The 13,021-nt window shown below is 42.6% G+C and overlaps 1 protein-coding gene across 3 annotated transcripts; it reads left to right on the top strand.

Moving 5' to 3' along the window:
• The first annotated feature begins 400 nt into the window (after positions 1-400).
• Positions 401-1,039, top strand: LOC112633751 (keratin-associated protein 9-4). Of its 3 annotated transcripts, none has more exons than XM_025400657.1 (2): positions 401-660; positions 784-1,039. In XM_025400657.1, exons 1-2 carry the CDS (start codon positions 401-403, stop codon positions 1,037-1,039), a joined length of 516 nt encoding a protein of 171 aa, XP_025256442.1. The 3 variants fall into 3 exon arrangements, with proteins under 3 accessions (XP_025256442.1, XP_025256443.1, XP_025256441.1); XM_025400658.1 differs by having other exon boundaries at positions 401-654; positions 814-1,039; XM_025400656.1 differs by having other exon boundaries at positions 401-579; positions 694-1,039.
• The last annotated feature ends 11,982 nt before the right edge of the window (positions 1,040-13,021 follow it).

Below are 13,021 nucleotides of genomic sequence, written 5' to 3' on the forward strand. Positions count from 1 at the left end.
ACAGACACTTCCCAGTCTACATACAGCCAACTATGAGGCTGGGCAGAGAGAACTTCCTGTGCCTCCTGGATCACCAGGAACTATCATATGACCAGATGATGGTCAGAGCAGGAAAGGTGCTGATGATGAAATGGGCTTCCTTTTATCTGAAACGAAGTTTTATGAGTAATTCACAATTAAGAAACAGATTAAACCTTAATCTGTTTAACCTTAAGGAAACAACTACCCTTTGAGAATCACAAATGCACTGTGGAAAACAATGTAAACAGCAACAAGGAAAAGTCCTGATGATTGGTGGAAACTTTGGAGGCCAGGTGTATAAAAGGTCCAGATTGCAAGGGGTCATCACATTCTGGGAAACTCACCTCTGAACACAAGCCCACCCTCCACCCCTGACACCATGACCCACTGTTGCTCCCCTTGCTGTCAGCCTACGTGCTGCAGGACCACCTGCTGCAGGACCACCTGCTGGAAGCCCACCTGTGTGGCCACCTGCAGCAGCACACCCTGCTGCCAGCCCTCCTGCTGTGTGTCCAGCTGCTGCCAGCCTTGCTGCCGCCCAACTTGCTGTCAAAACACCTGCTGCCAGCCCACCTGTGTGACCAGCTGCTGCCAGCCTTCCTGCTGCAGCACACCCTGCTGCCAGCCCTCCTGCTGTGTGTCCAGCTGTTGCCAGCCTTGCTGCCACCCAATTTGCTGTCAAAACACCTGCTGCCAGCCCACCTGTGTGACCAGCTGCTGTCAGCCCTCCTGCTGTGGGTCCAGCTGCTGTGGCCAAACCAGCTGTGGGTCCAACTGCTGCGACCAAACCAACTGTGGGTCCAGCTGTGGCCAGACCAGCTCCTGTGCACCTGTCTACTGCAGAAGGACCTGCTATCATCCCACATGTGTCTGCCTGCCTGGTTGCCTAAACCAGAGCTGTGGCTCCAGCTGCTGCCAGCCCTGCTGCCGCCCAGCCTGCTGTGAGACCACCTGCTGCAGGACCACTTGTTTCCAGCCCACCTGTGTGACCAACTGCTGCCAGCCTTCTTGCTGCTGATCAAGTCCCAAGAGAACCACCATCCTCACAACAACTTGCTGCTCAACTGACTTATCTTTTGGAGGACTAATTTAGTTTGCTGCTGACAGCCACCATGCCCTCACCCAAATTTTTATGAATTCTCTGCATGTATAAATCTTGGGAATCTGCTTCAGGGACAGCTAAATACTTCATCCTGATTCTCCTTTTCCTTCCACCTTGAGGATCATGTGCCAGCTTCGTGTGTTCTCAATTTGGAGTCATGGTCTCAGCTTTGACTCAAAACTCAAGAGCTTCATTCTCTGCTTCTAAGGAATTTAGGTTTCTGCAACTGATCAATAATCTTTGCAATCATATTTTTGTTTTCAATATCCTCCTCATGTTTCTTGTATCCTTCTTCCTTCTTTTCATGATAACTTTGGGTTATGTCCCTGGTAACAGAGATTCTTAGCTATATGTTTCTGAATAAACTTGGAACCAACCTCATCTCATATGGTGTTTTGCTTTATTTGGAATCATTCCTGATATGGGGTTTACATACATATCACATACCATAGGTATTATCCAATTTGATTCCCAAAACGTATGATCATGTATTATTACCTCCATTCTTTCAGTTGAGTACAATTTAATGTGTGATGTTATGTAGCTAGTAAAGGGCAGACTCTGTTCCAAGCTGAGGTCCTCTCTTTCTGCCCAAGGACATTTATGTTTAACTCTCAATATAGTAGAAATGACATTGGAAGTTAGCATTACCAAGACATGCACTTGAGTTTATTTAACAATGAGATAAATAATCTCTCATGTTTGCAGCTAACATTTTTGTTTACAAAAAAAATTCCCTAATTAGTTTCCCACACCTCAGCGAGCAACAGCTGCATGATGTGGCAGCAGGGACTGCCCTGAATGCAGGGATCTTTTTGTCTCAGCCTCTGAGCAGCCATTCATTCTATGCATCTGCATAAAAAATGCTTGGGAATTTATTGTGGACTCATGAGAGAGAGTCTCATCTGAAGAAACTTATTCTCGATATCATGTAAATAAAATTCTTATACAGCCTTCATCTCCTGAATACCCATTGACAAAGTAAATGAAACTAAGTTATTTCTTGTAAAATACAGACCGTATCTTTTGCCACATTAAGATAATTTGTCCCCTAATTGAAATGTTATGAGGAAAATTATGTAAGAACAAAGTTGGGAATTGAGAAACTACTCAATGGGCATGTAAGACTTGGCACAATCCACAATCTCTGAGCCAAGGAAGGGAAAGAAACAGCCTTCTGCATTTTGTGATGCCAGTATGAAACATCTAAAGAAATGAAAAACTTGTGTTTCCAGGGAAATCAGAAGAATGTAAGAAAGGAGCAAAGTAGAACTTGTGTCTTCATAGAAGTCATAATAGACAGAGGTTGATGCTTTGTGTCCTGAACTGCTGTAAGCTAAGCATTCACCCACGGAATGATTGATTGATACTGGCTCTGAGAGAAATATAAAGGTCAGGGACCTGGGTCACCTTCTTGGGACCTCCTACCAGCATGGGAGTGCTAGAAGTACCTCTGATGAGCTAACAATGGGGATTTCCATGACAGATGCAAACTTCTGAGACTGAATCTAGAATGCGCTGAAGACTTGGCTAAGAGACGAAGGCCGCTTACTGTGATCATCGTTTGGTGATGAAATAAAGGAGATGAAAACTAGGACATTCTCTTTGACCAGCGTCAGTTATGAAAGATGAATCAGTTCAGCACATCTACTGTACAGTAATGTGACTATAGCTAAAAACACTTTATCATATAGCTGAAGTTTACCGAGAAGGTAGATCTTAAATGTTCGCACCACAAAAATAAAAAGGAAATGGTAACTAAGTGACGTAACAAATATATTATTCACAATGAATATATGTATCAGAGCATCACCTTGTATACCTGAAATAGATACGATTTTTATTTGTCAATTATACCTCAGTACAGATAGGAAAAAAGTATTTAGTTGATCTAGTTAATTATTACAAAAGTATTCTTATCTTCAACATTAAAATTGGGAATTTTCTGAACAAACAAACACTAATATGTTCTGGATTGCCTGCTATATGATGGGCATTTGCTAAACGCTTTGTGTACGTTATCACTAATTCTTTAACAAACTTTCAGAATAGGTGTTCATGTTCCCATGGTAGAGACAAGAAAATTGAGGTTGAGGGAGTTAACATAATGTCACAGATAAGTTTCTCCCAGAAGAGACTCTGAAGAAAAGATTCCAGGGAAACTAGTTTATTGGGAAATGCAGATCACACTGGTAGGAACTGGGGAAGTGATACAGAAGAGGGTTCACTATTAAGTCAGTATCACAGTCACCAACTAAACTTTAAACTAAAGGGAAACCTATCAGAAAAGTTGAAAAACACACAGCTAGAATTACCCTACTTCAGGAATGAGGAAGCTAGAGTCTTTATAAATCAGCTCTCCAGAATCATTGGTTGAGTGTTTTTCTCTGTGTTGCCTTCATAGGTGACATGACTTTCTACAGCTGCAATACAAGAGCCCTTGGCCACAGAGATGCAGACTCTGACAGATGGAAATTAATCCAAGCACACTAACATGCAAGATATATGGGTGAACTTACGAAAACTTGTCTGAGACCTACAAGTACCTCCACTCAAGTCAGATCTTTGCTGTATAAATGTGATGCACAGCCACAAGCTCTAGAAGAAGAAAGAAGCAGAGGAGAGGAAGAAGAGGAAGAGAAGGAACAGATGAGAGGAGGAGGAAAGAGAAAAGAAAGAAACAAAAAAGAAAGAGAGAGAGAAGGAAAGGAAAGGAAAGGAAAGGGAAGGGAAGGGAAAAAGGAATGAAAAAAAACATGAAGGAAGGAAGGAGAAGGGGTGATTGAAGGAAACAAAAGAAAGAAAAATGAAGAAGGAAAGGAAAAGTTAGGGGAGAAAGTGAGATATAAAATGAAGGCCAATGAAATAAGCTACACTTACTTCTGCTGTAATACAGTGCCCCTGAGATTCATAATCTCCATTAATTACCACCAGTTCTATTCTCCTTTCACCCCTGGCCAGCACTCTTGTTGGTCTAGATAACTGCTGAGGCAGTAGCTCAGAATGTCCTTCCTGAAGGGTCTGAGCCTCTAGTTACTATACCATTGTCCGCTGTGATTGCTGTTCTTACTCATCTGTGGTTATCACTGGGCATGGACACACTATGAGATTCTGCAGTGTTATGGGTTAATTCGTGTCCTCCAAAATTCATATACAAATAGAATCATTTAAAATGCTATGTGACAAGACAAGGTCATATTGGAAACAATTAGACCTCTGATTAAATATGACTGATGTCTATATACAAAGGGAAAATTCGGAGACAGTATGCATATAGTAGAAAAATTCTGTCAAACACACATGGAAATGATAGACATCAACAAGTCAAGGAGAGAGACCTGGAACAGATACTTCCCTCACAGGCTTCAGATGAAAACAACATTGCCAACACCTTAATTTCAGACTAGAAGCCTTCAGAACTGTGAAAAAATAAATTAAAGCCACTTGGTTTGCAGTAATTTATCATGGCACTGATAGCAAGTTAATATACTCCGTAAATCTCCTGAGCTATAGATATATTCTCCTACACTATATGGCTTGAGGATAATTACTCCTCACCAAATAGTAACTCCTTTCTCTGTCTGCTGCTCTCCTGATATGAAGAGTCCAAAGTGACTATGCAATAAGGATTACTTTTGATTATGCCAAAGAAATAGAGAAGTAAATACTATAATTTTTATTTACACGAACATTTTTTAAAGCCAAAAGTTACCTACTGGATTAGAACGTAGCAGAGTGATTAGCTGTCTTTGGGAATGAGTAAGAGGATATAATTGGGAGAGAATGAGATTAATTTCTATTTCCTAACATAGATGTAATGGGGACATAGATGTATTTACAATTTAATACTGTATCAAGTTGGAAATTAATAATTTGCATTCCTCTGAAATGAATGGTGTATCTAGAAAATGTTTTAAACATGTTAGAACTCCATGATGAATCAGGTGTCATCTCAACTCATCTAATTACTTCATTAAATGGAAATAAAGGCTGTGCACGGTGGCTCACGCCTGTAATATCAGCACTTTGGGAGGCCGAGGCAGGCAGCTCACAATGTCAGGAGTTTGAAACCAGCCTGACAAATTTGGTGAAACCCTCTCTCCACTAAAAATAAAAAAATAAGCCAGGCATGGTGGCGGGAACCTGTAGTCCCAGCTACTCGGGAGGCTGAGGCAGGAGAATCCCTTGAACCCAGGAGGTGGAGGTTGCAGTGAGCCGAGTTCATACCACTGCACTTCAGCCTGGGCGACAGAGCAAAAATTGGTCGAGAGAGAGACAGAGAGAGAGAGAGAGAGAGAGAGAGAGAGAGAGGAGAGAAGAAAGAAAGAAAGAAAAAGAAAGAAAGAAAGAAAGAAAGAAAGAAAGAAAGAAAGAAAGAAAGAAAGAAAGAAAGAAAGAAAGAAAGAAAGAAAGAAAGAAAGAAAGAAAGAAAGATGGAAGGAAGGAAGGAAGGAAGGAAGGAGAGAAAGAAGAAATGACACTGAACGTGCTAGTAACCAGGGTTATGGCTAGAGCCATAGCTCGTGCTCGTTGGCCTGAATCTCAAGCAGTTATGTCACAGAAAGTTCTACACTCTCATCCTGGTAATCGCCACACTCGCAGACAAGTCAGAATGACTGGTCACTCAGGGCATAGATTGCTTGATGCTGTCTAAATTCCAGTGGATTTCTCTGCATCCACCTGCTCTCAATCTGCTCTGCCACATGGAACGCACTCTGCCAGACACCCTCTTCCCAAGTGACATTCAAAGAACTGAAAGACACAGGTGGTGTGGGTTGCACAGAAAGATGCCTGTTAGTCTTGAATCAGAATTTGGTGGGTGAATAGTCTTGGGCCCAGGCATGGATTCATTTTGTCACCATAAATATATTAGCATCATGCTTCTCCTCACAGACACTTCCCAGTCTACATACAGCCAACTATGAGGCTGGGCAGAGAGAACTTCCTGTGCCTCCTGGATCACCAGGAACTATCATATGACCAGATGATGGTCAGAGCAGGAAAGATGCTGATGATGAAATGGGCTTCCTTTTATCTGAAACGAAGTTTCTATGAGTAATTCACAATTAAGAAACAGATTAAACCTTAATCTGTTTAACCTTAAGGAAACAACTACCCTTTGAGAATCACAAACGCACTGTGGAAAACAATGTAAACAGCAGCAAGGAAAAGTCCTGATGATTGGTGGAAACTTTGGAGGCCAGGTGTATAAAAGGTCCAGATTGCAAGGGGTCATCACATTCTGGGAAACTCACCTCTGAACAGAAGCCCACCCTCCACCCCTGACACCATGACCNCCTGTACAACAGAGCGAGACTCAGTCTCTAAATAAATACATAAATACATAAAAATGCAAGACCTGAAATGAAAAAATCCTGCACGAGAATCTAGCAAATACCCTTCTGGACAGAGGCTTTGGCAAAGCATTTATATGTCAAGTCCCCAAAAGCAACGGCAACAAAAGCAATTACTGATAAGTGGGACCTAATACATAAAAGAGCTGCTGCACAGAACAAGAAACAACCACAGAGTCAGCACACAGCCTATAGAATGAGGGAAAACATTCCCCAACTATGCATCTGAAAAACGTCTAATATCCAGGGTTTACCGTAAAGACCTTAAACAAATAAAATCAGAAAAAAACCCAACTTACAAATGGGCGAGGGACATGAACACACACTTAAAAGAAGGTGTACCAGTGATCAATGAGCATGAAAACATGTTCGATCTCACTGATCATCAGAGAAATGCAAATCAGAAACATACTGAGATACCATCTCACACTGGTCAGAATGGCAATTATGACACACAGTCCACAACAACAGAGGCTGCTGGGGCAGATGAACAAAGAAATGCAGGTCCACTGTTGGGGGAAATGCAAACTAGTTCAGACACCTGGGAGAGCAGTGTGGACATTTTTCAAAGAACCTAAAAGAACTACCACCCAACGCTGCAATCCACTCCTAAGGATCTACCCAAAGGAAAATCCTTCCATCCAAAACATACATGCACTCGTATGGTATGTTCATGGCAGTACTACTCACAATGGTAAAGACATGGAATCAGCCTTGGTGCCCATCAGCAGTGGATCAGAGAAAGGAAATGTGGTACATACACACCACGGAACACTACACAGTCATAAAAAACAAATCCATGCCCTTACCAGAAACCTGGACAGAGCCGTAGGCCATTATGAACAAAAGGCAAGAACAGAAAACCACAATTTTCAAAACAGCTTCAGAGGTCAGTTGTGAATATTCTCTCCACAGAGAAATCATAACTCTGGAGCTCACAGAGGTGCCAGACACTGCAACTTCATTATGATGCTACCTTTACACAGATCAAATTGTCCCTTGCACCCGCTGGTTATACACACATACTCTACGACAATGAAACTCTGTCCCATTTTGGTAACATTCATTCTCACCGGAGTAAGATGATATCTGAGTGTGGTTTTGATTGACTTCTCGTGAGGATCAGTAATGTTGACTCAGAATCCTTTACCTGTGCGTCCTTCTCAGGTCTTCAGGTTCTTTGGCCAGTCTTACACATCAAATAGAAACAAGTTCACGATAACTTGGCAAACATCTCTAACCACAGCAAAATGTAAATCAAAACCACACTTAGATACCATCTTATTCTAATTGGAATGACTGTTACAAAAAAAGACAAAACTATTGAAAGAAAGGCAAATGCTGGTATGTGTTTCCAGAGAGAGACAGAGAGACAGAGAGAGACACTCTTCTGCACAGTTCGTGAGAAGGTAAACTAATGCACACGCTACAGAAACCACTTGGAGATTCCTCCAAGCCTTAAAAGACTCCAAGTACCATTTCAACCAGCAATTCTACTGCTAGGAACACACTCAAAGTCATTGAAATTAGGAAACCAAAGACAGACCTACCCACCCATGTGGATTTCAGCACTGTTCCCAAGACCCAGTGTAAGCATCAACCTACCTGCTTATCCACAGACGAAGGAAGAAAGAAGCTGCTCCACATGTTCACACCGGGATACTCTTCAGACAGAAAACCACAATGAAATCATATCGTGGGGAACCATATGGTTGAACCTGGAGGACATGATGGTAAATTAAATGAGTGAGGGGAAGAGAAGTAAACCTGAGTCATCTCACACATGCAGAATCTGAGAAACTCTATCTCAAAGACCTGGCGAGCACAATATTGGTTTCCAGAGATTGGGGGAAAACAGGGGTAATGGGCAGGGATTGTAAATGGGTACAAAGGTACACACAAATGAGAGGAAGAAAATTCTGTTGTTCTACTCCACTGCAGGGTGACCAGGCTTAACAGTATCGGCACATCACTTTCAAGGCAGCTTGACAGGAGAATACTGAAGGTTCTCAGCATAAAGGAATAAACAATGGGAAAAGGTAACAGAATCACTAAGAACCCTGATTTCGTCATTCCACAAGGGACGCATGGGCCATAATGCCACACTTTACCCTCTCGTTGTATTGATCCTTTACTATGCAACACATTTGTTGAAAGAAATAGAAATAGGCACTGCTAATATTCATGTGGGACCATGAAGCACCCTGAGTTTCACCCTCAACAATCCTGAGACATCCAGACTACGTCGGACACATCACACTTCCTGATTTTAAATTTCATGGAAAAGTCAGGGACCCGCTTCCACACAGAGTAGTGGAACACAAGAGAAGACCAAGAAGTAAAACCACACACTGAAAACTATCTGATCTATCATAGAATCCACAAAAGTAAGCAAAGGGAAAAGGACACCCTATTCAATCAATGGTGCTGAAATAAGTGGCTAGCCATGTGCAGAATAACACTAGGCCCCTACCTCCCACTACACACAAAGAGGAACTCAAGATGAATGAAAGATTTAAACGTAAAACCTCAATCTATTAAAATCTTACAAGAAAACTTGTGAAATATTCTTCTCCACATAGGCTTTGGCAAAGCATTTAGATGGCTAAGTCCTGAAAAGCAACGGCAACAAAAACAAAAATTGACAGGTCAGACCTAATACCTGAAAGAGCTGCTGCACAGTGAAAGAGACTACAGCTGAGTAAACAGGCAGCGTACAGAATGGGAGAACACGGTCCCAAACTGTGCATCTGACCAACGTCTGATATGCAGAATCTATAAGGCCCTTCAACAAGTCAACCAGGGGAATAAACAGAAAAAGAATATCCCATTAATAATGGGCCAGGGACGTGAACACACACTTCTCAAAAGTAACCAAGCAACCAACAAATAGGAAAACATGCTTGAACTCACTCATTACTGGAGAGCTGCCAATCAAAAGTATGATGAGATGCCATCCCACGCAGGTCACAACGGTGAGGACCACACAGGCAAAGAACACACGCTGGTGAGGCAGCCAAGGAAAGGAAACACTGGTACGCTTTCAGTGGGGATGAAAACTAGTACAGACACTGTTGAAAGCAGATCAGGGATTTCTCAAAGAGCTGAAAACAGAACTACACTCTCACCCAGTAAGCCCACTCCTGTGCATCTGACTAAAGGAAAATCAACCCTTCTATCCAAAAGACACAGGCACTCATACGTTCATGGCAGTGTTATTCACAATGTCAAAGATACGGAATCAACCTAGCCATCAACAGTGGATGAGAGGCCGGCACAGCGGCTCACACCTGTAATTCTAGCACTTTGGGAGGCCAAGGCAGATGGACAGCTGGAGTCCAGAATTCGAGACCAGCCTGAGCAAAATGATGAAACTCCCTCTCTACAATAATACAAAAATTGGCTGGATGTGGTGGCGGGCACCTGTAGTCTTAGGTGGGAGGATCACCTGAGCTCAGAAGATGGAAACTGCAGGCCACTGTCATAAGTGAACTAAGGCCCAAATAGAAAACCAAACACCACACGTTCTCACTTGTAAGTGGGAGCTAAACTTTGAATGGACTCATATATAAAGAAGAGAACCACAGACACCTGGAATGACCAGTAGACCAATAAAAAAACTAGGGAGGGGGAGCGTGTGCTGAAGACCCACCCTGTGGACCCTCTGCTCACTGCCTGTGTTACGGGGTTGCTGGCACCCCAAGACTCAGCGTCATGCAATCAACAGATGTAACTAACTTGATTATGTATGCTTTAAACTATAATAATGAGAGCAGAAAGCATTAAAAGAAAAATCCAAGGTTAGGGCACTGTGGCTCATGTCTCTAATCCCAGCACTTTGGGAGGCCAAGATGGGCAGATCACAAGGTCAAGAGTTCACAAGCACCCTGGCCAATATGGTGAAACCTTATCTCTACTAAAAATACAAAAACTAGCCGGGTGTGGTGGCGGGTGCCTGTAGCCCCAGCTACTTGGGAGGCTGAGGCAAGAGACTCGCTTGAACTCGGGAGGTGCAGGTTGCAGCGAGCCGAGATCGCATCACTGCACTCCAGCCTGGGCAAGAGAGCGAGACTCTGTCTCAATAAAAAAAAAAGAAAGAAAGAAAAAAGGAAAATCCAAGGTTAGAAGGAAAGAAAATAATAAGTGAAAAAACAATCTGCAGTTATCCAAACAATCCAGGACTGTCACAAACACAGAAGAGGACCTAAGTGACAGAAAGAGGTAGCCAGATACTCGACCCAACATTCTATGTAGGGAACACATTTTTCAAAATCCAAACAGACACACTGGGAAACGGAGAGTCTGGTTCAATCAATGATTTTATCCAAAGGCAAAACACTGAAATAGGACCCTTACATTTCACAATACAATAAATCAACACAAAATGAATTAAAGACCTAAACTCAATCTTGAAACTGTAAAGGTCCTATAAGAAAACATAGAGTGGGTATATATTTTAGGAAACCTGTTTCTATGCACACATGCTGCAAAAGGTAAAAAAGCATCGTAACATTAAAAAAAAAAAAAAAAAGTGGCTGGGCAAGTTGACTCAGGCCTGTAATCCCAGTACTTTCGGAGGTTGAGGCAGGCGGATCACCTGAGGTCAAGAGTTTGAGACCAGCCTGGCCAACACGGTGAAACCCCGTCTCTACTAAAAGTACAAAAATTAGCCAGGTGTGGTAGCAGCCAACTGTAATCCCAGCTACTTGGGAGGCTGAGACAGGAGAATCGCCTGAACCTGGGAGGCAGAGGTTGCAGTGAGCCGAGATGGCACCATTGCACTCCAGCCTGGGGGACAAGAGCGCAACTTCATCTCAAAACAAACAAACAAACAAACAAAAAACGGCTGGGCACAGTGGCTCCTGTCTGTAATCCCAGCACTTTGGGAGGCCGAAGCAGGTGGATCACAAGGACAGGAGATCGCGACCATCCTGGCTAACATGGTGAAACCCTGTCTCTACTAAGGATACAAAAAATACAAATTTAAAAAGGTAGGGAAGCTACACCCACAGACAATGCAAGGCTTGGCTGTGTGTGTGCGTGTTTGTGTGTGTTTTGTAGAAGTGGGGCATTGAACACAAAAATCACTGCTAACATACGCAACTATAACCATATGAGACTAGGGATACTTTACAACTTCTACAGGGAAAAGAAAACAATGAAACAAAAAAAAAGGCATCCTAAAGACTGGGAGAAAATTATAAAAAATCCTACCCCTGAAAGAGGTTGTTATCTAACACATAAAATAAACTGACATGACTAAGTGAAAAACAATAACAACAACAACAAACATCCAGGTAAGGAGATCTAAACGGAGATGCGTGAAAAGAAGACAGGAAATTTGACTCACAGTTAACAGTTTCTCAATATCACTGATCCTCACAAAAATGTGAATCAAAACCATACACAGTTACCATCTAATTCCACTCAGAATGAATATTACAAAAAACAAAAATCAAAACTGTTGAAGGCAATGGTCAGCATAGACTTGCAGAAAAAAAAGTCTCCTTCACCCTTTGTGGTAATGAAAATTACACACTACAACAAACTTTTGGAAGTTCCTTAAAAAGTAAAAGGTAGGCCAGGCAAGGTGGCTTAGGCCTGTAATCCCAGCACTTTGGGGGGCCAAGGCGGTCGGATCACGAAGTCAGGAGATCGAGACCATCCTGGCTCACACGATGAAACTCTGTCTCTACTAAAAATACAAAAAATTAGCTAGGCGTGGTGGCGGGCACCTGTAGTCCTAGCTACTCGGGAGGCTGAGGCAGGAAAATGCTGTGAACCCAAGAGGTGGAGCTTGCAGTGAGCCAAGATCTTGCCACTGCACTACAGTCTGGGCGACAGAGCAAGACTATCTCAAAAAAAAAAAAAAAAAAAAAAAGTAGAAGGTAGCCCAGGTGCAGTGGCTTAAGCCTGTAATCCCAGCACTTTGGGAGGCAGAGGCAGATGGATCACCTGAGGTCAGGACTTTGAGACCAGCCTGGCCAACATGGTGAAACCCCTTCTCTACATACAAAAATTAGGTGGGCGTGGTGACAGGTGTCTGTAATTCCAGCTACTCAGGAGGCTGAGGCAGGAGAATCACTTGAACCCAGGAGGCAGAGGTTGGAGTGAGCCAAAATCACGCCATTGCACTCCAGCCTGGGCAACAAGAGCAAGACTTCATCTTTAAAAACAGTAGGCCAGGTGCGGTTGCTCACACCTGTAATCACAGCAATTTGGGAGGCCAAGGTGGGTGGATCATGAGGTCAGGAGATCCAGACTATCCTGGCTAACACAGTGAAACCCTGTCTCTACTAAAAATACAAAAAATTAGCCAGGCGTGGTGGTAGATGCCTGTAGTCCCAGCTACTCAGGAGGCCTGGCCCATCCTGACTGCCCTTTCAAAACCAGCTTCACGGCACAAGTACATGCTTATTTTATTTTTTATGTTTTAATTTATTTTCATTGAGGTGCAATATACATATCTAATTTACTATCTACAGTTTATAAGTGCATGGTTATTTTAAGACTCCATAAAACACAAAAGGACATACAATTAAAA

Source organism: Theropithecus gelada, chromosome 10 (assembly GCF_003255815.1).
Source record: "Theropithecus gelada isolate Dixy chromosome 10, Tgel_1.0, whole genome shotgun sequence".
NCBI classification, from domain to species: Eukaryota; Metazoa; Chordata; class Mammalia; order Primates; family Cercopithecidae; genus Theropithecus; species Theropithecus gelada.

Excerpts from the sequence above, each read along its gene's own strand:
- LOC112633751 (XM_025400656.1), top strand. The coding sequence starts at position 401 with ATGACCCACTGTTGCTCCCCTTGCTGTCAGCCTACGTGCTGCAGGACC. Across the intron at positions 580-693 it reads CCAACTTGCTGTCAAAACAC|TTGCTGTCAAAACACCTGCT; the intron begins CTGCTGCCAGCC and ends CTGCCACCCAAT.